The 27,849-nt window shown below is 35.8% G+C and overlaps 2 protein-coding genes across 5 annotated transcripts; both read left to right on the forward strand.

The window, feature by feature from the left end:
- Positions 1 to 3,163: 3,163 nt before the first annotated feature.
- Positions 3,164 to 10,089, forward strand: LOC132180748 (transcription factor GTE4-like). Of its 2 annotated transcripts, XM_059593678.1 has the most exons (6): positions 3,164 to 3,348; positions 3,499 to 5,361; positions 5,451 to 5,496; positions 5,593 to 5,706; positions 5,870 to 5,943; positions 9,679 to 10,089. In XM_059593678.1, exons 2-5 carry the CDS (start codon positions 3,631 to 3,633, stop codon positions 5,926 to 5,928), a joined length of 1,950 nt encoding a protein of 649 aa, XP_059449661.1. In that variant the 5' UTR covers positions 3,164 to 3,348; positions 3,499 to 3,630; the 3' UTR covers positions 5,929 to 5,943; positions 9,679 to 10,089. The 2 variants fall into 2 exon arrangements, with proteins under 2 accessions (XP_059449661.1, XP_059449662.1); XM_059593679.1 differs by having other exon boundaries at positions 3,164 to 5,361; positions 5,870 to 5,939.
- Positions 10,090 to 12,357: 2,268 nt separating this feature from the next.
- Positions 12,358 to 19,553, forward strand: LOC132181168 (uncharacterized). Of its 3 annotated transcripts, none has more exons than XR_009440228.1 (8): positions 12,358 to 12,912; positions 14,519 to 14,760; positions 14,839 to 14,935; positions 15,672 to 15,855; positions 15,966 to 16,047; positions 16,552 to 16,691; positions 16,865 to 16,934; positions 17,223 to 17,240. XR_009440228.1 is itself a non-coding variant. In XM_059594259.1 (7 exons), the coding sequence occupies exons 1-7, from the start codon at positions 12,493 to 12,495 to the stop codon at positions 17,292 to 17,294; spliced, it is 1,167 nt and encodes a 388-aa protein (XP_059450242.1). In that variant the 5' UTR covers positions 12,361 to 12,492; the 3' UTR covers positions 17,295 to 17,528. The 3 variants fall into 3 exon arrangements, 1 of the variants encoding a protein (XP_059450242.1); XR_009440227.1 differs by lacking the exon at positions 16,552 to 16,691 and adding an exon at positions 19,465 to 19,553 and having other exon boundaries at positions 12,361 to 12,912; positions 17,223 to 17,389; XM_059594259.1 differs by lacking the exon at positions 16,552 to 16,691 and having other exon boundaries at positions 12,361 to 12,912; positions 17,223 to 17,528.
- Positions 19,554 to 27,849: the final 8,296 nt, after the last annotated feature.

The raw sequence follows: 27,849 nt of genomic DNA on the forward strand, positions 1-27,849 counted from the left end.
AGCTTTTATAAACATAATAGTAAATTAATTTGATTTGTGATTGTATTTGATTTTATTTAAGCCCAATGTATTGTATTTATTCTTTTATTTGATTGTATCAATTTGTATTTGTTTAAATTTGATTTTTAAGTTTAGTTTATTTTAATTATATAAATATATTTTGTAATTTTTCTTGGAGCAATTAATTAGTTAAATTTTTTTATAAATTTTATTTATTATTTTTAAAATTAAATAAACAAAAAAAATGTAATAATGTTATCTCGAACCGATAATTTGGGCTCATTATGAGCTCAAGCTTTTTTAAAACCAAGAATGAGCAAGCACTACTCGCTCAAGCTCGCCTCATTAACAGCCCTAAGCTTGGTAGTTTAGGGGTCATTTGTAAAGTTTCCAAAAATAAAATTATGAAGGATATTTTTGTTCTTAGGGTGAAGTGAACATAGGGGTGTCAATGTGGGCGGTTAGCTAACTGCTTAACCATCTTAACCGCTATAACCGCCTAGCGGTTAGAGGTTAGAGATTTTCGGGTTTACTAATCGTAACCGTAAACCATATTTTTGTATAATATATTTTTATAATTATAATTATGATAATATTTATACAAATAACATAATCAATTAATCATTAAATCACAAATTTTTTTTAGATAATTAAATCACAATTTGAGTATTAATATATTATCACTATATTTTAAACAAATAGTTATACATATATAATATAACATAACTCATAAGTCATAAGTATACAAGTTCATACTAATACAGCAATCAAGTATCTAGAGACTTAGTTCAAATGTATATTATAAACTTATAAGTCCATATATATTATAAATTATAATTATACATTATACATATATACAATTATGCATATTGAATAAATATAATTCAATAACAATTCAAATACTTATTAAAATGAATCATATTATTAATGTACAATGATAATGTGATTCATATAATATCAAGTTAAGTAACTGACATTGGATTAAATAATGTGTTACTTATAACAACAATTGAAGTATTAATATATTATCATTCTAATTTATATGATTATATAATAACAAATTATACATATATAATATGGCAAAAGTCATAAGTATACCAATTTATACTAATATAACAATTAAGTACCTAGAGACTTAGTTTCAATGTATGTTATAAACTTATAAGTCTATATATGTTATAAATTATAATTATACATATATGCATATGAATAATATAAATGTATACGATCAATACTTAATCATATGATTCAATGACAATTCAAATACTTTATTCAAGTTAATCATATTATTAATGTACAAATCCTTGTTAAAACTAAATGTTCTTTAAAAGACTTTTTACATGTTAAAACTAAATTTTAACCGGTTATGATTTATATTTAAGGAATTTTTTTAAAGTACAATTAAATGTAAATTTGGGGTCAAATATTTTTTATTTTTCAATATGGGCTCTTTTTATAGCAATTTGGCCCAAGAAAACACTAAAAAGGCAAAAAAACAAAAAAGGTAAAAATGCTAAAGTGATAAAAAAAAAAAAGCCTAAAATTAAAAATTGGTTATATGTTTATCTTGAAACTGCATAAAAAGCCCCAAAAGAGCCCAAAACGCCCAATTTTGAAAAAACGGTTATAGCGGGCGATTACATGTTTTACTAACCGCTAACCAGCGGTTAGTAGCTAACCGTTAATCACTATACAATTACGGTTACGGTTAGTGAAATTTACTAACCGCTAAGGCGGTTACGGTTAGCGGTTTTTGCCAATAACCGCTAACCATAACGGCATTGACACCCCTAGGTGAACATTGACATTTTGTTAGTAGTTTAGGAGGACATTAACACAATTAGTAATTTGGGGAAACATTGACAATTTTGTGGTAATTTAATGTGGGTATGTATACTTTTTCTCTATTTTTTTAATAAACTGCGTCTTTTATTTTTTTATTAAATAAAAATTTTTAGTTGAAAATATGATTGTTACTTATTAACATTTATATTTCATTCTTATAAATCGGAAAGCAATAAATAAAAAATTTATCAATAAGTCATAAAACTAAATATACAACAAGTTCTCAAAAAATCTATTTATTCTAAATAGATTTAAATACTAATTACTCCCATGGGGTTTTGTTGCTTTATTTTTTCTTCATAGAGTTTGATTTTTATCACATGAGGTACTTGTGGTTTTGATAATAAACCAAATTAATCCTTTGTCAGTTGACCGTTAGTTGACTTAACGAAAGTCCACGTGGACCAATCAAATGTTGACACGTGGCACTACTTAAATTTTTTTTAAAATTAAAAAAAAAATGTATTTAAAAAAAAAAAGAAAAAAAAAAAAGAAAAAGAAAAAAAATTGGGGGCCACCCCCTTGGCCATTTTGAGCCACCCCCTTTGGCCATGCCACCCCCAATTTTTTTCTTTTTTTTTTTTTTAAAAAAAAAAAAAAAGAAAAATACATTTTTTAAAAAAAAAATTTAAGTAAGTGCTATGTGTCAACATTTGATTGATCCACGTAGACTTTCATTAAGTCAACTATCGATTAACTGATATAAGGACTAATTTGGTCTATTATCAAAACAACAGGGACCTCCTATGATAAAAATCAAACCCTAGAAAGAAAAAAATAAAGTAACAAAACCTCAGGGGTATTTAGTATTTAACCCAATTTATATAATTTCCTTTAAACAAAATTTTTATCAAATCACAAAATATAGCACAAGTTTTTCCAATCTTTTATTGCTGTTGCAAATATTCCTTGGTGCTCCTGGGCTTTTGTATGGGATATCCTTTGAAGCCCAAAACAATTTGGATCTAACTTGGGCTTGGATCTTGTCCGATCCAAATTTGGCCCACCTACTTCCATTTGTACCACCAACCTTTTACCGGCGCGTGCGATACACCGCCGGTCACTCACCTACACGCCCGCTTTCGTAATTCCACGCGCCAATACCTCGCCTGGGGAACCCGTTCAAATTTTCACAAACCAAAACCCCGCCATAACCCCGCCCTCATCCACTCGACCATCGTTACCCACACGCGCCAATCCCTTCAGCCTACCATTCGCCCGTGCATTACACGCATCGAGGCATAAAGTGAGTCTACGCTCCCAATTTCCGCTATAATATCCTTCCGGGGAACGATTCTTGGCGCATCCAAACGCTAAACCTAAATCGCATTCGCCACACGAATCCCCTGCTGCCGTACACCTGTAAGATAAGGATAGAGAGAGAAAGAAAAATTCTAGAGAGAGAAAGTGCTTCGATTTTTGTTGTTAGAGAGAGAAAGTAAAAAGAGCGAGATCTGATCGAAATTTCTCAAAGGCACCGATGCTCCAAACCCTACTGAGCCTGTAAGCCCCAACTCTCTCTCTTTCTCTCTCTCTTTTTCTTTCTCTTTCTTTGTATATTCCTTTATGTGTGCGTGCGTGTGTGTGAGGGCGAGGATTTTGTGATTTTGGGGAAAATCCCTAATTGAATTGGTTAATTTTTGTGGCGTGGAGGAGAGGAGGTGTTAATCTTTTTTGTGTTTGGGGTTGGGAAGTTAGGGTTTTTGGTGATTGTTTGGGGGAGAGTAAAACCCTAGGGTGGAGGGATTGGGATATTGGTTGTGAGAAAGTTAGGGTTTTGGATGTATGGCTTCGGGGCCCATGGTTGGAGATGGGGCTAGAGAGAGGCAGAGGTACACGGAGAGCAAGGTCTATACGAGAAAAGCCTTCAAAGGCCCCAAGAAGAACAACAACACCACTGCGACCATAAACACCAACTCCGTGACCACAAACACTACCACCAACAACAACGACAACAGCAAGAACGATGAAGACAATAGGGATAACAACAACGACTACAACAAGAACGAGAGTAACGAGTTGGCTTGTCCCCCAGAGCAGACGGAATTAGCGTTGGAGGATGGGAACGAGGCTCAGAAACAGCTCAATTCGAGGCTTGACGCCGGGTCGGACGACTCGTCCAGCCTCAACCGGCAACAGGAGCAACCGGTCGCGGTGGCTGTGCCTGGCACTAGGGATGAGCCTTTGGGGAATGGGGCGGTGAAGCCAGTGTTGGAGAATAGGATTAAGATCAATTTGGGGTCTAGGTCGAAGCAGGAGACGAGGGAGCTTAGGAGGAAGCTGGAGAGTGAGCTGGATAAGGTGAGGAGTTTGGTGAAGAGGATTGAAGCCAAGCAGGGGCAGATTGGTGGGTTTAGTCATTCCCATATGTTGGCCAATGATGGGGTCGACAATTGTAGAGGTGGAGCTAAGCGAGTTCAGTCAGAGGTGGCTTCTGTTGGAGTTGGTGTTCCTCGCGAGGTGAATAGGCCTTTGCACCAATTGAATTTATCGGTGTTGGAGAATAGTCAAGGTGTGATTGAAAATGTGGAGAAAGAAAAGAGAACGCCAAAGGCAAACCAGTTTTACCGGAATTCGGAGTTTTTGCTTGCAAAGGATAAGTTTCCGCCAGCAGAGAGTAACAAGAAATCAAAATCGAATAGCAAGAAGCAAGGTGGAGGAGAAATGGGACATGGGTTTTGGATGGGTACCAAGTTTAACAAGAGTTGTAGTTCTTTGCTTGAGAAATTGATGAAGCACAAGCATGGGTGGGTGTTTAATACACCGGTGGATGTAGACGGTCTTGGCTTGCACGATTATTTTACCATTATCAAGCATCCAATGGACTTGGGAACTGTGAAATCGAGGTTGAACAAGAATTGGTACAAGTCTCCGAAGGAATTTGCAGAGGATGTGAGACTTACATTTACCAACGCTATGACCTATAACCCAAAAGGGCAAGATGTTCATGTAATGGCAGAGCAGCTATTGAAGATATTTGAGGACAGGTGGGCTATAATAGAGTCAGATTATAATCGAGAATTGAGGTATGCAATGGACTATGGGGTAGGGCTTCCAACACCTACATCAAGAAAGGCTCCTCCATTGCCACCGCCCCTCCTTGATATGAGAAGGATTTTGGATAGGTCAGAGTCGATGACGAATTCCATTGATCCCAAATCTAAACCCATGAGTACTACTCCTTCGGCTAGGACCCCTGCACCAAAGAAGCCCAAGGCAAAAGATCCTCATAAAAGAGACATGACTTATGATGAAAAACAAAAACTTAGTACAAACCTTCAGAATTTACCTTCAGAGAAGCTAGATGCAATTGTGCAGATTATCAAGAAGAGGAATTCATCGCTTCGACAAGATGATGATGAAATTGAAGTGGACATTGATAGCGTGGATGCTGAGACTCTCTGGGAACTTGATAGGTTTGTAACCAACTACAAGAAGAGTTTGAGCAAGCACAAGAGAAAAGCTGAACTTGCTATTCAAGCCCGAGCAGAAGCTGAACAGAATGTCCAGGATAAGGTAAAGCTTCGAATCACATATTCTAACATTTATTTTTTCTTTTTCTCCTCTGTTACTAAGTGGATAATTTTTTTTCTTTTTAAATACAGATTCACACTCCAGTTGTGGCAGAGGTAGCAAAGGAAAACAGAGCAGGTAAAGCTTTTATTTAAATATGAGAATTGATGGCATTTTCAATATTGACTACCTGCATAAATTGATAACTTGAAAAATCTTTCCTTTTGTGAGCAGATGAAAGAAATGTTTCCACTTTGTCACCTGTACAAGGGGAAAAGCAGGTGGACAATGGGAGTAGGTCCAGTAGTTCAAGCAGCTCTAGCAGTGATTCTGGATCCTCTTCAAGTGGTACTTGATATAGCTTTAACTTTGTAGAACATCATATATTGTCTGTGTTGTTATATTTCTGGGCTTTTAGTTATATGATTTCTTGTGTTAAGTACTTATCAAAAAAAATTCTTGTGTTAAGTCATGTTTTTCCTTTGTCTAATATATGATTGTTGTGTGGCAGACTCTGATAGCGAAACCTCATCAGCCTCTGGATCTGATGCAGGGTCACCAAGGACATGAGCATATTTTGTGTAGGTAGGTTTATGTTCGTGCATTTTGCCTCAGTTTTTATAGCTTCTGTTCTTCACCTCACCCATGTACTGCTTCTACATTTGATGAAGTTCATAATTATATAGTGCGCCTCTGTTTTCTGAAATTATATCGCATGATGCTTGATTTCATGTCATAGCTTCTGCCATTGAGTTGCCTATTCGGTTATCGCTGGCATGATTTTGTTCTTGTACTGAATCAGATAATCATTACAGAAGATGATATTTATGATGGTAAATTCTCAAGTCCTTATTGTGTGATTTGGGATTTATCCTGCATTCAGACTGAGCAATCTCTCAGTTATTGTGTTTAGTAATACATCATTAAGTACTTGTAATCTAAGAACGAAGTCGGCAAATATCATGTATGTTGAGGAATTCATGATTTCAACATCAGATGCTACTAAATTTCCACATATACCTGGGTAACTTGCAATATGATGAAAACATGGTTATATTCCAAACATGAATAACCTTGGTTTTGAAAGAGGGAGGGTATTGGGGGCATACTTTACGATATAAGTTTAAATGTCAAATAGGTTCGCATTACTGCACATCTGCCATATGATCCAGCTAGGGGATACGAGGCATAGAAAATACCTCATTTACATTAGACTACCTGAATTGTTTTGTTGACCTACCTTTCCTATTATATTGTTCGTCTTTTCCTTGTTTATGGAAAGAAGGATTAGAATAGGTGTGTGGGTCGGTCTCTTGGGTATGCAGTGTCTTTTCGAGGTTTTCCATCAGTAGAGCTTTTGGCGTGATTAAAATTGTTTTATTCACCAATATTTTTTTCGCATATTTAGCCAGAACTTGTAAAACTTATGCCAATATTTTAGAAATATTGGTGCGTAAGCCTGTGATTTTGAAAAGAAGATGGTCAAGATTCACAGGACCTTTCTTAGTAATGTCTTTAAATGCTTTTTACCTTTCGTTTCTTCATGAAAATATTGTATGACATATATGTCGTTTGAGTTGCATTGAAGCAAGAGAGTGAATTCTAACCGTCCAACGACATGATTTACCCACACCAAAACAAAGCCCACCAACTCTGTATTGATTGTTTAGTCTTGTGCCTTTTTCTCTTACCCAATGGATTTTAGCTGTTCTAGATAGATGTCTTTTTCTCCATCCCCAAATGGGTTTGAACTAGTGGTGTGTGTGTGTGCATGCATGTGCAGGCGTTTGTGTGTGTTGATTGTTAAGTTTTATGCCTTTTTCTCTTCCCCAGTGGATTTTAACTGTTTATGGTTGAGTGGTGCTTTGTCTTGTTTGATTTGTTTTCACACATTTTGGTGGGTGATGGGCAGGGGGAAAGGGTAGAATTGTGGCTGACTTGGGTTTTCTTTTTCTAGTTTTCCTTTCATAATAAATTTTTTTGAAAATGTTCTTACGATTTGTTCTTTTTTTTTTTTTTTTTTCTTAAAAGTTAATTACTGTTGTTTTGTCTTTGGTCTGGCAACAATGGGGTTTGATATTATTGTCAATGATGGTCGTGAATGAATAGTGGTGGAGAGTATGGGTTTTAGGAGGAGATGTTGGTGGCTGCCTCAGTCTGGTCTTTCCAATTACGTCAGGATTTCAAAAATTAGATAGTACTCTTAGTTTTTTTGTAGTTTCTGTTCAAGTGTAGATTTTGCATAGTCAGGTGCAAGGTAAGTTTTAGATATTGCAGACCTGACACCGCAAAATACATAACCAATTAAACTGTATTACTCTCAATATTTGATCAAACAGTTTCCTTTCAACCACAAATTCTCCATAGAATTACAAGTTTCAGATAACATGGTTTATTTTTCAAATGAAAGCTCTTACCGTGGTGTTTCATATGAGTGGGGTTCATTATCATACACAATGAAGAGTTAGGAGGTGTGGCTCAAATCACTGCTGGGAAATGGAGGGTGTAATGTAAATGGCGTTAAAACATGACTTTTAAAAACATGCAATGGCGTTAAAACATGACTTTTAGCTGATGGTGTAATGTAACTGTAATGTTACTGTTTTTGTTATTAAAGCCAACCATTTATCCTTTTTTTGTGACCATAAGGCATTTGAGTCGCAAAACAAACCACAAGGGATTGTGTGTTGATACCTTAGAGAATTTTTATGCTAAACTATATGGTACAAGTCAAAGGCCATGTGTCAACAATTTAATGCAGGCGGTTTAGAGCTTAGATGCATCTGAAAGAAAGCTATTATAGATAAAAAAAAAAAGGCATTCTGAATTGGAAATAGACCTCTCATGCAAAATTGGAAGGTTTTCATGCATTTTACATTGGGTGGAAAGAGGTCATCCACTTGCCTTCTGTGTTAGTGTGTGCTTATGGGTTGAATGGGGAAAATTTGTGCCACTTTTTGTCATTTTGGTTCAGAATTGATTCTAATCCAAACTCACCCAAATTGATTTATTCTAGAATGGCATATTTACACCATTCAAACTACAAAATTGAAACTCTTAACCTATTCAAATGATGCACTTTGGCATGCTATATACATTGCATGGGCAAACTTACTATGTAAGGATGGCTTAAGTTTTATGAACAGTGTAGATTGGAGAAAGGAGCACTGGAGAATGATTGAAGATAGAATTTAGTGTGAAAACTGAAAATGCTAAGTTTCGATTTTACTTTATCAAAAAAAAAAAAAAAAAAATTAGTGTGAAAACCGATTATTAGGTGCTGGTGGGTTATTTCTCTTTCCTATTAAAGGATGGGTTATTTATATTGTTGCTGGGGTGAAAAGTGATGGATACTGTTCTCAGCCAATTGACAGATTTGGAGTGCTGATGTGGAAATTGGTTTCTACCATATGGGAGATGGGAAATTTTTTTTCTACCATCTAACAAAGCAAGAGCTTATTAAAGTGAAGTAATGTTATAAGGACTTTTATCCCCCTAAAAGTGATGTGGGCCATGTGACTTTTGAAATCACTATTGATTTTAGAATGAATCATTATTGAATTTTGATTCAATGATGATTTTAAAAATCTTCACTTTTGGGAAGATAGAAAGGGGACAAAAGTCTTACTTATAGCATTACTCCATTAAAGTGAGATTTATGTTCTTGGAATTCTCTTTTAATAAGTATTAATGTTCTTGAAAATTTTGTACTTGTTTACAGAAAACGTGTTTTTATGTGTATATAATATTCTCTTGATGCTTGGACATAAAATCTTGAATATAGTCAAAATAAATGAACAAATACACAGAAAGGATGACAATGTATCGTGTTGGTGAAGGTAGTTACTATAAGCAGTTGTCAGTTCCTTTAAGCTGCCATTAACATACATTTTTGGATGAGCTAATAAAGTTGAAGCACCCCCATTTTGGTGTTGTAGATGTACCTGCAATCGGTACATCTCCTGTGAAGTTGAAACAATTGAATTTGTCATAATTGTCAAATCTTGATAAACTGTAATACTGCATTTTAGTGTGCAAGTAATTTTTTTTTTTATTCTAAGACATGTTAGTCTCATTGAACAATGAGTGTTATCCAAGATTTCCCTGTGAAAGCTGCCCAATCAACAGCTTCTTGATTGTGCATTTTTCCTCAAATTTTGGTTATTCTAGCTCTCTAGGTTCTTCAGGACTTCCCTTACCTCCTCCCCCCACGCCCATGCATTTGCTTCTACTGTGGTAGAAATTATGTGATTGACAACCTCAATGTTGTTACTTATATACAGGCTCTTGTGGTTGCTAATTATGCTGTTTATTTTGCAGATCTGAGAAACTTAGACTAGATGGTGATCTTCCATATGGTGATTTGAAGCTTCCGCATCATGAATTTCTATATGCATTTGGTGTACAGCGAAAGCATTTTCAAGGCCACCACTATCTTAACATTTTGGGGGTGGGGGTTCTATTTCTTGCTGTTGCTAGGACATGGCCTCATTTATCACATGTGGCCTCATTTTTCTAGTCTCAAATTTGTATAATATTTGTAGAATGTAATGATAATTAGATGTAGTTGGTTTGTTTTGTGTAGGATGTGTACATTGCTAACTACTGCTGCTCATCTAGATTTCAGTTACCTGTTTTCAGTTTAGTGCTGGCAGATTCAGGATTCTTTGGTGTTACACAAAAACTATTCTGTAATTCAAGTTCTTGAAGTTATAATTGCTTCCTATATCATTACTTTGGGTTTGGTGGTTTTGTTGGGTAGATTTCTTCTTGCAAGTTGCATTTTATTACTGATTTTCCAACCACTAGTTTTCTCTTTATATAGTTTGGGCAATGGGGTTTTGTTCTTGAAATTCTTTGGAAGGTTGGGTAGCATGGGTTCTGTAGAATGCTGGGAGACTGGGAATGGAGTAGTAATCTATGAGAATGGGCCATGGGGCAACCCGCGCCATCTAAGAACAAAATAATTGGGAGATTACACACCTTTGCTGGTCCCTTACACAGGGCAAGAAATGGTTCAAAAGGGACGGCTAGATTTGGAACAGGAGCTCTTTTACTATTTGAAATGTATTACTCTTAACATTTATAAGCCCAATGAAACCTAAGTGCTGCGGACCTTTACCAGCTCATTAGAGTTGAATGGTTGAAGAAGTTATGGGCTTTTCGTCCTTAAACTTATTTGTAATATGTGGTAAATTTAGGGGTGCTCAAACTGCTATAACCGCAACCGCCTTGAGCAGTTATCGATTATTATAACTAGCGCTGCTTTTTTTATATGAGCTTTTGAGTTTTTTAAGTGTTTTAGGCCTTTAATTGACCTATTTTTTGGGTTTATTTTATGGGATTGGCCTATTTTTTTGGCTTATTTTAAGGGTTTAAAGCCAAAATATTTAAAAAAAGATGAAAAAAAAAAAAAAAAAAACATGCTTTGAATAAGGTTTAGCCCAAAATATCACATACTATATTATATATTTCATATACAATCATAAATAGTCCAAATTCATTAATCCAAATACAAATGAAAAAATTAATATATTTTATTATTATAAAATTTTTAATATATATATATATATATATATATATATATTAGTATATATAAATGAGTGGGTTAGATTAAGATCCTTAATACTTTTGACAAAGAGTTATTGAAATTCTAGCACTTCATTTTGAATTATGTAGTTTAGTATTGTAATCCCATAATTTATCATTAATTAATATTAATGAAAATTAAGGCAAAATTAAAAAACAAGGGCCATGTGTAGATAAAGAGATGATATACCGGGCACCCAACTGACACGCCAAAGTCGAAATGCAGGTCATTGTAGGCCAATGCTCTTGCCAGTTGGGTAATAGTTAGAAGGAATCGCAAAAGATACACTTCCCCATGGCTTGAACTTTAGCTCTCCCGTCATTCTTGGCCGGAGAATAGGCAACACCTTGTTGGCTATTCTACACCTGATAATGGTTGCCACCTGACAACAGGCTAGAAACCCGAAGCCACAACTGGTTAGGATTGTAATCTCAATTCCAACCATCAAGCTCTCTAAAATTTATCTAAATTTAACTTTGAAAATGTTTTTTTTTTTTTAATTAATTAGCCACTTTTTAAAATTATCAAATATTAAATTCTTTAAATATTTCTCTACTTTATTTAAATATTATTTTTTATTAATAAATGTAACTGTCATGAAAGTTACTCACTTTGATTTTATGCGATGAATTTATCAAAATGTCACCTCACCAACTAAAATAATATTAAAAAAAAAAAAAAAAAAAAACTTTTGCTTTTGATGTCTTTATATTTGGAGAGGTGTTAAAACAAATGTTAAATTTAATTTTGGTTAAAGAGCTTAATAAATGATATTTTTTGTGAATTTTGTTAAAAATTTATAAAAATGTTAAATATCAAGAACTTGATGGGATACTCTGAGATCCCCAATTCCCACATCTAGCCAATGTTACACCCTATTACTTGAGGACACTTGGCCTAAAATATACATCGTACACAGTTCCCTCAACATAGAGTGGAAATTGGTAGCCCATGTAGGAAAAGTAAGAGCCATGTATTACCATGGGGGGAGGTACACATGACTTGACTCATCAATCTTCAATTTATCACTAAAAAACAAAAGAAAAGAAGCAAGCCATTTCAATTATTCTTGCTAATTTAAGCATTAAAATTATCCTTGGTCGTTATTAAATTCAACAATAATAATGTAGTGTATATATAACATTACTCTAAAAGATTCACTCGTCAATTGAATGAAATAGTGTGTTGTAATAAACCCAACACACCATCATCAATCCTTGAATTTTTATTTTTTTAACAAAGGTTGTTCACTAGGATATGAGTGAGAGATGGTTTGATTACTTTTGTATAAATTAACTTCTATAAACAATTTGAAAAGAGAAATGTTATACACTCAATTTTTATCCCAATAGACTCTGTTGCAGTGTTCATTTATCCTCTGATCAGATTCTAATGACAATCCACTGTCATCCTAGTTAGATGAGAGTGACATGAAAAGCTGAATATTTAGAAGAAAAAAAAAAATTCCCTATCATTTTGGCACGAAAGTCGGTCACAGGCCATTCAGGAGCCACATGAAATGCAGCGTCTGAAAGCTCCAATCCATGCTGTCCCCAAAACTACGATACTCCTTGTGCTCCCATCTCCCTCCTTCTACCTTCAAATCTAAGTACTCCTTCTCCTCCTCTTCTTCTTCTTCTTCTTCTTCCTTGCAATACTCACCATGGTCGGGTCTCCAGGCCTGGAGAGACAGCCCTGTCAACGAGAACCGTATTTGGGGACCCAATGGCCCAGAACCTCTGGTGCTACACTCACCCTCTTCAGTAATTGACCACGGTGAAAGCCCAATTGGGTCTGCTTCTTCCTTAGCGGAGCTTGGCGCTCTCGTCCTATCCACCGGTGACCCTCTCACCAAGTCCAGGCTTTCGCATTTGGCTTACTCTAGGTGGCGCCGTGAGAAACTTCCGCTTGGGGTGGTGTCTGACCCGCCTTCGCGCCCTGCCCGACCTCCAAAACCCGAATTGGTTCGTTTTCTGGCTTTTAAAGATTTAAATTCTTGAATGCTTTATGCTTTTTGGGCTCTTTTTAATGCGCTACTCAGTAATTAGTAGAATTTACAATTTTAGAGCTTTTCTTTATGTTGAATTGTTGATGCAAACATAGTCGAACTGTTCCAGCCTTTCGGGGCTTTGCGTTTTGTTTAGTAGAGGTTGTATCATACTTGTTTTTTAATTTTTTTTTTACTACTTTTCCGTAGAACTCTTTTGATTTCTATAATTAATGTTTTTGATGATTTTGTGTTAGGAAAACCAATATTTCCTAATTTCCTCCATTTTATTATGATATTATCCTTGTTATTAGCATGATATTCTGGTTTTATTCTTATTAGTAGCATAATTTTCTCACCAACAAGAGTATATCCCGCTTGACTTACTGGTTGATTCGAAGTTCCTCGAGCAGCTAGAGGAGTTTATTAATGAATCCATCCAACAATCTATTAGGATTTTGTGTTGAATCAACACTAACGATGATGATCAAGGATTCTGCGTATAAAGGTGGAGTTTCCCCAATTTGGTCCCTCTAAGTTAGAAAATATTGATGGCCAACTAGCAAAAATTTGGTAAGCATCAACAGTTGGCGAATAACAATGTCATTTTGAGCGGTTATCTAATCTAGCTTGTGACTGGACGAAAAGATAGTTGATAGAGACATTTAATGAGGGTCTTTGCTCGGACATTCAACGTTAAGTTAAGGCCTACAGACCTCGGATTATGACAGCTGTCATTTCATTTGCAAGGAGAGGAGGAGATACTCTACGAGGAAAACCGTCAAAGTGGTAGATAAACCAATGACTAACAAAAGTAGCTAATCTTCTGCTCCAAATTGCAAAATTGCTACCACTCGTTTAGCAGAGGAGTTAGTTGTGACAAAGGCAAAAGTCCCAGAGTTCATCTCTACAATATGATGAAGAAGCAAGTTATGATTAGGTTTGGTGGGGCTTTATTGGAAGGAAATTGATTCAACAAAGTGAAATGACTGCAAAGAGATGTTTCCTCCAGATTGTGTGTGTGTCTAAGAAGTAATGTTGATTCAAAATTTTTCTTTGTGCCCCTACTAAAATGAGCTATATTAAAAAAATTACAACATTGCCTAAGGAATTTGGAAGTTGATCCTTTTGAAGTGATGATTTGGAGGATGATCCCCTTGAAACGATCGATTATCTTTATCTTTCCATTTATTTTTTGTTTCTCCTTTATTTTTTGATTTTTCAACTGATAGAAACCCCAAAATCCTATCATTTTGCTATATTGGTATTGCTTATTTCATGTTTGGTACTTAATTTCAAGATGGATTTGCGTTGTACTTGTGCCCGTGATTAGCTTCAATAGTTTTGATTCCTTCAAACTTTTGTACAGTTTGAGTTGAAATTTCTGATGAGTTTGCTATGTGGTTATTGCTTTCGCTTATGATTGCTGGTTCTGTTATACTTGATGGGCTTTCTCTTATTTAAATTTTTAAGCATCTTTGTCCCCCATCTTTTCATGACATGACTTTTGTTTTTGTATTTTTTAATCTGGTATTTAGCAACTTGAGTATGCTCATTTCTGGCCTGTTTTATGTGGAACTTAGGTTTCCCCAAAGGAAATTCCTGCTCCAAAAAATTCAGGTTTGCCTCTCAATGCTTATATGCTTCATAATCTTGCTCATGTGGAGTTAAATGCAATTGATCTGGCATGGGATACTGTTGTTCGGTTTTCGCCCTTTAGTGAGATTCTTGGGGAGGGGTTCTTTGCTGATTTTGCTCATGTTGCTGATGATGAGAGTCGCCATTTTGCTTGGTGTTCGCAAAGGCTCTCTGAGCTCGGATTCAAGTGAGAATAACTGTTGCTTTGGGTATTATAATTGACTGTTTTCATTAAACTGACTTTCAGTTTTTTCCTTGTAACAAGATATGGCGATATGCCTGCCCATAATCTGCTTTGGAGGGAGTGTGAAAAGTCATCTGACAATGTCGCTGCACGTTTGGCAGTGATCCCACTTGTCCAGGTAGGCTTTTGCTCTTGGGTGTGTATTTTCGTTACTGCTGGTATTGTAAGCCTTGGCAAATATGTTTTAACAGTTATTTTGTCACGAAGCTGTATGCCCTTCCCCTACCTTCCTCTTCTTCACATGTCAGGTTTTACTTCTGAATAAGGAGTCAAGGTTGCAAATATTTCTTATGTTAAAGGAAGTTATGGATTTTGAGCTATGTTGTCATGGTTTATCTTGTGTTATTTTATCATATAAATAAAAAAAGAAAACCTTATATGTTTAATTTTATTTTCTTAGTGCTCAATGTGATCTATTTATATTGAGTTTAACTAGTGTTCCATGCATTAGATGCATATGATTGTACACTGTCCCTTTATCGATTATTATTTATTTGTCAAAGCTGTGTTTTCTGCTTTGATTACCATTGTTAAGAATGTTGGGCATCCTCTTCCAGTTCTCTTCTGCTGGTTCATTCCTAGCCAAAGAGACTCATTGATGGTGTCACGGTAGTACCAAAGGGAGGGCATGCCTTCCCTCTTCTCTGGTTAGGTTCTATGGATAAGGTCACATGTGGAAGTGGCAAGGAAACAACAGTTCATTGGCACTTCATCTTTTGATTCTTGCCGACCTCAAGATATTTCCATATGATTTGATTTAGTCCTTAAGGCATCCAGTTGTACATAATTTAAAGACCTTTTTCTTTTGGTTCCAATTTGTATTGGATGAGGTAAGTTTCTTTGTAATGGTGTAGGAGGCTAGAGGACTTGATGCTGGGCCACGACTAGTGCAAAAATTGATTGGCTTTGGAGATCTCCGGACATCTAATGTTGTGGCTAGAATTGCTGATGAGGAAGTTGCACATGTCGCTGTTGGTGTACATTGGTTTGTCTCAGTCTGTCAGAAGATGGACCGTGCCCCTTGTTCCACTTTTAAAGGTTTAGGCAGCTAATCCATTGTATGCTCACGTGTGCATATGGTTGAAACAACAAAATCCTACTTAAGGCATTCGAAATTTTCATGTGGAACTTTCCGGATAACCATGCAGATTTATTGAATGAGTACAATGTGGAGTTGAAAGGGCCGTTCAATTATTCAGCTCGGGACGAAGCTGGCCTTCCCCTTGACTGGTGAGAAAATTGTATAATTTTGGTTGGTTGTTTGGTTCACAAGAACCTTGGATTTTGTGTTGTGATTGTTTGATACCATATTTAGCATTGTACTTATTTTCTTGGCAACCAAAAGACAGTAGATTTTGCTTTATACTAGTGCTCTCCATTGAGAAGATGACACATCAACATGTAACAACAAAAGTGAGTGTTATGAAAACACCTTATCTTTACCTTTCTCTATCTTTCATCCACCAAAAAGGAAATCCCATTTACCTTTTCTCTATCACTTCTCTTGTGAAAAGAAATGCCACCCCTCTGCCCAAGCCACCGCCGGATGCCACCCTCATAAACCAAACTCCATCTCTCTGTCTCTCTTTCTCTTTCTCTCTGTTTTGTGGTTTTTTTCTTTTACAAAAAACCACCACCACCGCTGATACAGTTTTGTTTAACTATAAATTTAAGTTTCTGTATTTTACTCTTTGTCGTTTGTGTAAGCTGAGGTCCTCTTTATGTACTTTGCAGATCAGATAATCTGAAATGATTGGTTTTATTTTATTAAACAAATTTGTTACCCTTCTTGCTGATTGACTGGCGTTTCTTTTCTAAAGAGAAGTGACAGAGAATAGGTAAATTGGGATTTTGTTGATGAGGGATAGAGAAAGGTAAAGATTGGTGTTTTCATAAAACTTTTGTTGTTACATGCTAATGTATCATTCTCTCAATGGAGGGTACAAAGGACTTAATTTGTACCAAGTCCTTACAGAAATTATTCTCTTATACTAAATGTATACAATTATCTGTTTTCGACATTCTGTTTGCATCATCTGCTGTCTAGGTATGATGCATCATCTTCAAAAGAACAGGATAAGAATGGCAAAGAAAACAAAAATGAGAAGCTTTCTGTGGTATGTGGTCTTGGCAATTAGACTTCCTATAAAACTAAAAGTAATATTATTTAGTAAACTGTTATATGACTGTCATACAACTTGATGATATGGCAATGAAAATCAATTCTTAGTCAGCATTTGAAGAGAAAAAAAATAAAAAATCAAGAGTTTATTTTCACTGTCACTCTCTATTCAAATTGTTTGACAATCGTATAGCAGTCTACTAAATATCTTACTCTAAAACTATTTGGACATTGCGTATTCTTTTGGCAAAAGGTAATATAATACATCAAAACTTTTGTATAGGTTTATGAGAGGCTTTCTTCCATCATTTCTATGGAGAGTGAGAACTCAAGCTTGAATAGGCCTCCTGGATGATTTTTGTTTCACATATTCAGCTTGAACACAATGATTGGCGATATTGGGAAGTTCATCCTTGGTTTCTCCGTGTTGATCCACTTGCAACCACACTGGTAACAACTCAGTATTTGTCTTCCTGTACAGGTTGTTTCTGCAAGAGCTGACTGGGTGACTTTCATTACTTTTGCTTTGACATTATATTACTGTAAATTTTCTTCTTGCTGTTATAACTTGTATAGAAGTTTTCTGGTTTCTCTGGCTTATGCAATCTGGGTGAACTATCAAAGCAATTTAGTTTCAATAATGTTGGATCAATGTCGCGAATATGGATGTTAACATAGGGCTGGTTCGGCAAAGTTTTTTAGGTTAGATTTTTGCTTTTTAGCAGAAAAGTAAAATCATGAATAAACAAATCAAAATACAAAATGCTCGAGACAACTTTTATCTTTATGTCACACCATAACTAAAAAGCAAAAAACATAATCTAAAAAGCATTGTCAAACGAGCTCATAATTGTGTTAGGTGAATGAGTAATTGCATATGGTTTAAATAGTCGTATTAGGTGAATGAGAAATTGCATATGGTTTAAAACCTAAATCCAGATCCAACTTTATTTTTTTCAAAAGTATAATAACCTTCGGACTTCATTCAAAGAAAAATAAATGAGTATTAATTCTTTTTTTCTTTTTTCTTTTTTTCCCTTTTATGAGCAAATGAGTATTAATTTCAGTTTTCTTTAAAGGTCCATATCATATAACTTCAGGAATTTCAGTTTCATAATCTCATTAAGGCCTTCATACCATAGTATTATTAAAATATATGATCATAAATTTCAAATCCCCAAAGGGGTTTTGTTTTTATTATGCCTCATGGGTCAGAAAAGCAGTTTGTGTAAACCCTCATGGCACTTTTCTAGGTTAAATGTATCTCCATTGCTCATAGTGCTGTTTCAGTCTGGCCCAAAAAGGTGGCTTCTCTATTTTATTTTTTTATTTTTTTATTATTTCAAAGGGAGAATATTTGCACGATTATCATGTTCTAGCTTTCAATGTTCCAATGGATCATTTTTTGCCCACATAATACACCCACCACCCATGTGCAATGCATGTTTTACAAAGTGCTGAAAATAATGTGACCACCTCATTATTCTCCATCAAAATTTTATTTTTGTTTGTTATTTAAGAATTTTAAATTTATATATATAAAAAATTTAAGCTTAACCATAAAATTGATCTGATGCATCCTGGATATGTGCTTGTGTTCATAAAACTAATACTTGCTGGGGAAAAAAAAAAAACAAAACAAAACAAAACATAATTTACATGAGCATATTAGTTTCAAATATATATTCTTCTTTTTGATAATTCCACAAAAAAAAAATATGCCTGCAAAAATTAGGGTTAGGAAAGGAAGAATAAATTCTTTTGGGAAAGTATAAATTATTAAATTCTTTGACTGAAGTAAAATACATGTTGCCTTCCTTTTGCATCATCACTTTATTGCTTTGATCAAAAGCCAGCAACGTGTACTTCTGCCCTCGAAATAAATACCTAGCGTCCAGCCTCCATCATCATCAATCTGACGAAAGGATAAAGTAAAAGAAAACACAGATAAGACCATCACCGCCTCATCGGTTTCCGCCTTCTGCATCATTCTCTCAGTCGCTTTCACAAACAAAAGGCGCGCACGAAAGTAGTAGTAGAAAAAGAAGAGAATTCAAGAAAGAAAGATAACAAGAAAAAATGTGCAGTGGGGACGGGGATTGCCGGCCGTTGGGCTTTCTGCTGGGCCTTCCTTTTGCTTTTCTTTCCCTCCTTATCTCCCTCGTCGGCCTCGTCGTCTGGATCGTAGGGTAGAATCCTCATCCCAACTCTAGTGTTTCCTTGAAGTTTAATCTTTTGGGTATTTGAAATATCTTGATTTTAATTTGATCTCCTAGATACTAAAGTTTCTTGATTATCATGCAATTTGGTCCTATGGGTATGCAAAATTTAGACTTTGATGTGACATAAATGCAATTTCATCTTCTGGGTATCTAAAATTTTACAACTTTGATTTGATTTTCGTGCAATTTGGTCTTATAAGTTTCTGAAGTTTCCAACTTTGATGTGATTTTGAATGCAATTTCACCTTCTGGGTATCATAGATTTCTTAGTTTTGATGGGAAAATTGTGTAAATTTTTGGCAGGTTGTTGCTGACCTGCATATGCCCATGCTGTTTGTGCGTTACTGTGATAGTGGAACTGGCGTTGGAGTTAGTCAAGGCCCCAATTCATGTCATGGAGTGGTTTACTTCTCAGATTCCTTGTTAGCTTTTAATCTCTCTATAGCTGCTGGGTTTCATATTTATTGGCTTGTAGTGCTGTTGAAAGCAAGGTGATTGTGTGATATAATGGCCTTTGATTGTGGTTTTGTTTGAAATCTTGACAAGGTGTATGAATTGTGGATGAATGGATGAACTGTGGTATTTCATGGCTCAAATTTGTTATTTAATCTTTTGAGAAATGAAAAGAAACTTTGAATGAAGTAGGAGACCTATTGTTTGCCGAAGAACTTTTGCTGTAAAGGCAATTCTTTACAAAGATGGGCTTCAGTTTTTAGGATCCTGACCAGAAAAATACAAGAGGCCCTTGGTATCTTTAGTTAAAGTCTTGCGCTCTTTTTTACACCTATATTTTCAATATAGAAATGATGGCCTGGGTGTTCTTTAACAATAATACTCCTACAATTATTATTGTAGATCTTTTTTGACTTTTCTTTAGACCTCATCATACGGAGGAACATGCTAAGGTACTAGACACTAAAATCTCAATTGTCACATGAGACATAAATAAGGTAATTACAATGACTTATGGGATTTGTACGGTGAGAAAGCAGGGATTGATTCATTCATCTCCACGGTTGGTTGAATAAGCACACGCATGAAATGCATGATACAATGGAGTTCTCTTTTTAAAAGAGTGTCTACTAAACTCAATACACCGTGCATATTTTAGTCTAGTTGCTTCTCAAGTGCCTAACTCGAGTTCTTTATTTGCTCACTACCTCAAACGTCAAATTAAGGTCTTGTATCTCATTAGTCACATATTACATGGAATATGGGTTATCTATGCACGGTATCACCAAAAACAAAAACTTCGTCTTGGCCCTAGCTAAAGCAACATATGTTGTGTCAACTAACTTTATGCGTTACATAAGTATACAGGGGCACAATGTCTCGTCTCTGTTCACTACTTAAGTGCCAGATGCAATTGCTCGTGAGTCAACCTAAACCTGTCAAAATTCTTTTCACCATTACACCAAATGCATGATGAATTTGTGTCTGCTCTTCATATGTTCGTAGTCATGCCACAACGATTATAAAATGCATGACGAGCAACATTGTTAAAACAGTTTTCGGTTCGGTGAATTCAAGGGGAAGCAGGTTGCCTCTTTAATGTTGAGTTGCCTTGTTATTGCTGCTTCTTCCTGATCCGTAAGATAAAAGATGGTTAAGAGAGCACGCCGGGGTGTTTCCGGCAAATCCTCCTCCGATGATTAAGTCAGTGACCTTCTTGATGAGATGATAGAATATTTGAGAATGAGTTGAACATGTACCTTTTCCTGTTGGTTATCTTCTTTATTTATAGCATAGCCACTAAATGTGATAATGATTACCGGGAGGAGGATCTGGGATTAGGTGTAACCGATGGAGAGTTAGTGATGACCGGGAGGAGAATCCGGGATCCACGCGTAAGTGATGGAGAGTTGATGACAAGATCTTCCGTTTGTGATAACCAGGCGTAACGTTCGAATGGCTTTATGGGCGCATGTAACGCTTATAGGCATTTACTAACCTTGTAACTGACACCACCTCTTAATGATTATTGAATAGCTTTCTTTCGATTTATACTTGTATCCTCGGGTACTTACCCCCTGAGGATTATGATATAGTATCTAGGAGATACTTCCGGTAGTCTGAGCAATTGATGGTCTGGACCTTCTTGGACTGGCCCTATGCTAGTGGAAGCTTTAAGCCCATACTGACATTTCTTGATGATCCGGGCCCATGGGCTCAGGTCTTATAAATGTATGAACAGTTACCCCCCGAATTCCTTCTTAAGAGGATTCGAGAATTCCCAAATTTTAAAGAAACTGTATTTGCGAGATCTTCGCTCCGTTTAATGACCATTACCTGACAGCTTTTATCCTCGATATCATAGTTGTCTTTTGAATCCGACGACAGTTTTTTGTTCCGACAACTGTTCATCCACAATATCCGGTGATTCTACCAGATCTTTGATCGTTTGAATATTTTGTTCACTATTCATAAATGAGTCTTCTCCTTTACACGTGTTTCCTTCTACGTGATCCGTGCTCGAGCGCATCGGTTTAGGGGACAGGTGTCGATTATTGAGTGGTTACTTCTTTGCGCCTTTTGATGAGAGAAATACTCCGTAGGTCATTTTAGTTTTGACAAGGCGGCGAGTTCATCATTATTTGCATTTAATGCTCCTTTGTTTCAACCGAGGTTTCCTCTTTATAAGCAATCTTCGTCTTCTTCCTTCCTTCTCCTTCCATTGATTTCTCGAATCCTTACTTTTTCATACCCCTGAAATTTTCTTTTCTATCTCCTGCAACGATGTCTTCTTCCAAGCAATCACATCCCGTGGATGAGGAATACTCTGCTGGTTACTCCTCTGAAGTTCCTTTGATTCATCGGAGTGGCGGTTCTTCTTCAAGGGGTCGTCCTTCTGTGGAGGCGCCGCCTTCGACAACCAGGACTCCTCTATGCCTGGATTTTCCCTGTCAGCAGAGGTCATGTTTCATGCCAGTCAATGAGAAGGTACTCTGGCATAATTATGAGATTCCTTCTTCCATACAGCTTCATTTTCCCGATAACTCTACTGGTATGGTCGATGGTCCTAGAGACGTGTGCGTATATGAACGCATGTTTCGAGTGGGATTCACTTACTCTTTTCTCCCATCATCATAGAGCTACTGTCTTACTTGGGAGTTGCTCCGAGGCAGCTGATGCCGAATGGATGGCAGTATTTTCTAGCAACTTTCTTGCTGTGGCCCACTATTTTTCTGGGGAAGACGATGTCAATTCCGGAATTTTTCAATATATATGGTCCCCACTTTTATCCTGCTACTGAGACAGTGACTTTCATGGTTCATGGAAAGAACCAATTTATTGAGCTCGGTTCCACCTATTCCAACAATAAACACTAGTCAAAGCATTTTTTCTATGTTTCTGGTGAATGGGAAGCTTCTCCTTCCGAGACTTTGCCATTAAAACATACCATTCCCCGGAATTGGGGTGATCCTCAGTTAGGGGTGCAAAGGCGGGCGGTTTTTAACCGCCCGCTAACCGCTAACCGCTATAACCGCCAACCGCCTAACCGCCTAACCGTTTAACCGCATTAACCGCTAACCGCCTAACCGCCATAACCGCCTAGCGGTTAGCGGTTATTGGGTCTACTAACCGTAACCGCTAACCGCTAACCGCCTTTTTATATAATATATTTTTATAATTATACATATAACATAATCACTTGATCATTAAATCACAATTTTTTTTTAAAATAATTAAATCACAATTTGAGTATTAATATATTATCACTATAATTTATATGATTATATCATATAATCACTTGATCATTAAATCACAATTTTTTTTTTAAAATAATTAAATCACAATTTGAGTATTAATATATTATCACTATAATTTATATGATTATATCACATGAGATTGATTATTAAATCATTTGATTATATAATAACAAATTATACATATATAATATGACATAACTCATAAGTATACTAATTCATACTAATTCATACTAATACAACAATTAAATATCTAGAGACTTATTTCCAATGTATGTTATAAACCTATAAGTCTATATAAGTCTACATATGTATATGAATAATATAAATGTATAATATCAATAGTTAATCATATGATTCAATGACAATTCAAATACTTTATTCAAGACTTCAAGTGAATCATATTATTAATGTACAATGATGATATAATTCGTATACTATCAAATTAAGTAATTGACATTGGATTAAACAATGACCAATGTGTTATTTATAAACATAATTTAAGTATTAATGTATTATCATTATAATTTTAGTAATTTATATATTATCACTATAATTGATATGATTATATCACATGATGACTTGATCATTAAATCATATGATTATATAATAATAAATAATACATATATAATGTGACATAACTCATAAGTCATAAGTCTACAAGTTAATCATATGATTCATGTACAATGATAATCACAATTGATTCAATTGAATTAAACAATATATTACTTATAACTACAAGTCTACAATTTAATTAAAGCATTATTAGATACTTTAGGAATTTAGGATTTAGGAGTTTGAACAGTACCATTTACCATTAGATATTAAGTTCAATTCAAAGAAAAAAGATTATAAGTAAATATGATAAGAATTTAAATAATTAATCATATGAATCATATGATATAATTTAATGAGACTATATGATTATATAATATCAAATTAAGTAATTGACATTAGATTCAACAATATGTTACTTATAATCACAATTGAAGTATTAATGTATTTTTTGAACATTTTTTAGAAAAAGAAATTTAACCATTTTTTGAAAGAAAAAAAAAAAAGAAAATTAACAATTTTGAACAATTTTGAATTTTTTATATATATATATATAATTGCTTATAGTTATATTATATGCATATTGAATAATATAAATGTATAAGATAAATATTTAACTATATGATCCAATTACAATTCCAATACTTAATCAATTATTCATGTACAATGACAATGACAATGTGATTCATATAATATCAAATTAAGTAATTGACATTGGATTAAATAATGTGTTACTTATAACTACAATTGAAGTATTTTTGTTTGTTTGTAAGTTTATAAGATCAACACTTAATCATATGATCTAATGATAATTCAAATATTTATAGCAATTGGGCCCAAGAAGATATTAAAAATACAAGAAAAAAAAAATGAGGGTAAAAAAAAGCCCAAAAAAATAAGCCCAAAAAGCCCAAAAAAAAAGCCCAATTTTAAAAAAGCGGTTAGCGGGCGGTTATCTATTTCACTAACCGCTAACCGGCCACTAACCGCTAACCGTTAACCGCTAGGCGGTTAGCGGTTGCGGTTAGTGAAATTTACTAACCGCTAGGGCGGTTACGGTTAGCGGTTATTGCCACTAACCGCTAACCGTAACCGCCTTTGCACCCCTATCCTCAGTTGACTTGTGAGTGTTTTCTTCTCCTTTCTCGGCTTTTTAGACTTAATTCTTTTTTAAATACTCCCTAAAAGAATTTCTCCTTTTAGTAGGGGAAGAGTGTCCCACGCTTAACCCAAACTTGTAGCGCCGGGTTGATCAGATTCTCGCCTTTTCTTTTCTTCCCAAGAATGAGGCTCGGATGACTTTCGGTGCTATCGTTACCGACTTCGCTCTTCGTGAGCAATTGAGCTATCAGATCCCGGCCAACAAGGTTTTTTGGGATTGTCGGGGAAAACCAAAGAAACGGGTCCTACCATTTGATAAGGTGGTTCAAAAATCTCTTACTCGGGTTCAGAGTAAGAAAACCCGGGCGCACAAAGTTTATGTTCAATCGGATAAGCCTTCTACTAAGGCTTTTGCTTTGGCTGTCCCCATATCTCAATCTTCAAAGCGCCCTCAAGCTTATGGTGGTGTTTCATCCGCTTCTGCTGCAGAGGCCAACCCCTTATCCTTGAAAAGAAAAGCGGACAGGGGTAAGGCTGTAGTGGATGAATCTTTGAAGAAGGCGAGGATGGAGAGGTCTTAGCAACTTTTGAGCTTGGCGAAATCTACTAGTACTTGCTTTGCTCCAGCTACTTTCGAGGAACCTCGTTCTTTTGTGATTTCGCCCTAACCTCCTCAAAATGACGGTGTAGCTCCTTTAGAGGTTACTCCTTTGCGCATACGTACTCTAGTGACGGATGCGATGGATTCTAAGTCTTGGCCAACTCAGGAGGAAGTCCATACTGCTGATATGCCCGACGTTCCTATTTTGAAGGCAAGTTCTCCACCTTCCCCTACCGAGCCCGAGAATCAGGTGCCCGTGTATGAAGGACAACCGGTTAGGGGCCATTCTGGGAGAAGGTCACCTTTAATTAGGTCGCTTGCGAAGGGTCTAAAGGGAAATCCCCTGGCCGCTGTTACCAAGCTGCTGCCTGAAGATTATACTCGGGGAGATGGTAGACTTACTCCCGAAATGTTTGTTGACAAACTAATTCATCATCACTTCTTGGTAAATTATGTGACCCTCCCTTTCTAAGGAAAGTAGCTCTTTTTATTTGTCTAACATCCAATAATCTTGTTTGTAGTCCCTGCTCGTTATAGCTGGATGGTTTGATGATTTTCTAAAAGGTCTACAATAGTATACTTCAAAGATTGTTGAGCTCCGAGACTTGGATCGAAAGTTGAGCAATCGCCAGGATGCTTCGAGTTCTTGAGGGATTGATCAATCGGAGGCCTCTAGTTCCGAGATGGCGAATCTTTAGTCTATGCTAGCTGCAAAAGATCATAAGGTTTTAGAGATAAAACAAACAAATGCTGATCTGGAAGCTGCAGTTGCTCAGTTAGAAGATCTTTTGAAACTCAGCGATCAGAAGAATGCCGAACTTGTGAACCGAGGAGTCAGCTGCTGCTACCCATCGTGCTATCCAAGAGCTTTCTTCGACCTTGGAGGAGCTTCATGAGGTTCGAACCTTGGTGGAATCCTATCGCAACCTTCTCGAGACACTTGAGGCCCAGGTATCTCAATCCGAGGAGGGCTGCAAAAAGATGGAGGAGTCTTTGAAAGAGTCTCAGGATAGATGTGGTAGATTTCACGAGGGACATTGCTTTTCGAGAGCCAAGGCTATATGATATTTTGCAGAGTTATCATTTGTTTTGTGGCTTCGAGATTCAGTATGGGCCCGAGGTTTCCATTGGGGGTTCCAGAATTGTCGGTATCTAACTGTCAATAGGGATTGATACAACATTGACCCAGCTACAGTTGATTCTGATTTTTTGAGACTCCCATCTGGGGCCATTGATGAGTTGGCGGAGATTGGTAGAGATTTGCTCGCAGGTGCTCCTGAAGTTAGTGTCCATGAGATTTATCTCGTGAATGCAAATCTACCCCCGAGCCGAATCCATGACTTTTGTTCCTGGTGATTCTATGTAGAAGTTTTTTTTTTTTTTTTTTTTGAACTCTTGATCCTCAAATTTCATTGTTGTGAGAATGCACTGTTTACTTTGTCTATGTTTGTAATATTGATTATTGACTGTACCCCCATGACAGAGACTAAAATTAATTTAGGCTAGGTCATAATAACTTATATGAGTCCTCCGCGTCGCAATTTAACGGTTGAGTTTCCAAGGGTCATTATCACTCTGTGCAGGTTTGAGGATTGAAGGACACGTGTACCATCTTTAGTAGGGCGTTTCATGCGGATGCCGATTCGTTCTTTGAAATTTGTCTGCGCTCCTTTTCATTTTTCGAGGACAAGGTCTATAAATACTTCCTATTATTGTCGTTCCTCGTTCATCTGAAATTTTGTTGTCTTCTTTTCAACTGTGTCTTCTTTGTAAGGCAAAATTTTGTTTTTCCAAGATCATTCATCTCAAACTTATTTTTTAAATACGTGGCAGTTTTTATGAGCTCTTCTGGAGTCCCAACAAGATTTAAATCATCTACATAAACTACAATGATAGCAAATCTAGATTCTAATTTATTAATGAAAACGCATGGACAAATTGGATTATTTCAAATCATTCTTTCAATTGATATTCACTAAGACGATTGTACCACATGTGTTCGGATTGTTTTAACCCGTATAAAAATCTTTGTAGCTTAATAGAATAAATATTTTGGGATTTCGAATTATATGCTTCAGGCATTTTGTATCCTTCAAAGATTTTCATGTATACATTATTATCAAGTGATGCATATAAATATGCTGTAACCATATCCATTAAACGCATATCCAAACTTTCTGTAACTACCAAGTTAATCAAAAATCTAAATGTAATTGCATCCACTACAGGGGAATAAGTTTCTTCATAATCAATACCAGGTTTCTGCAGGAAACCTTGCGCAATAAGTCTTGCTTTGTATCTCACAATTTCATTTTTCTCGTTACGTTTTCGTACAAATACCCACTTGTATCCAACAGGCGATAGACCTTTAGGTGTTTGGACTACTGTCCAAATACTTCACGTTTTGCTAGTGAGTTCAATTCTGCTTGAATTGCTTCCTTTCACATTGACCAATCATTTCTACGTCGACATTTTTCGACGATTTATGGTTCAATATCATCATTACTTTTGGTAATGTCAAATGCAACTTTAAATGAAAATATGTTGTCGACAACAATTTTGTTCCTATCCAATATTTCTCCTGTACTTACATAATTTACTGAGATCTCATTATTTTCAGGTACTTGTTCCTCTTCTAGGGGTAACTCTTCAGGAGATTCCTCTTCAAGAGGTTCCTCTTCGGGGGATTCTTTTCTAGGAGAATTTTGTAAAGAAAGTTTGGAT

The sequence above is a fragment of the Corylus avellana genome, chromosome ca5, assembly GCF_901000735.1.
Source record: "Corylus avellana chromosome ca5, CavTom2PMs-1.0".
Classification (NCBI taxonomy): Eukaryota; Viridiplantae; Streptophyta; class Magnoliopsida; order Fagales; family Betulaceae; genus Corylus; species Corylus avellana.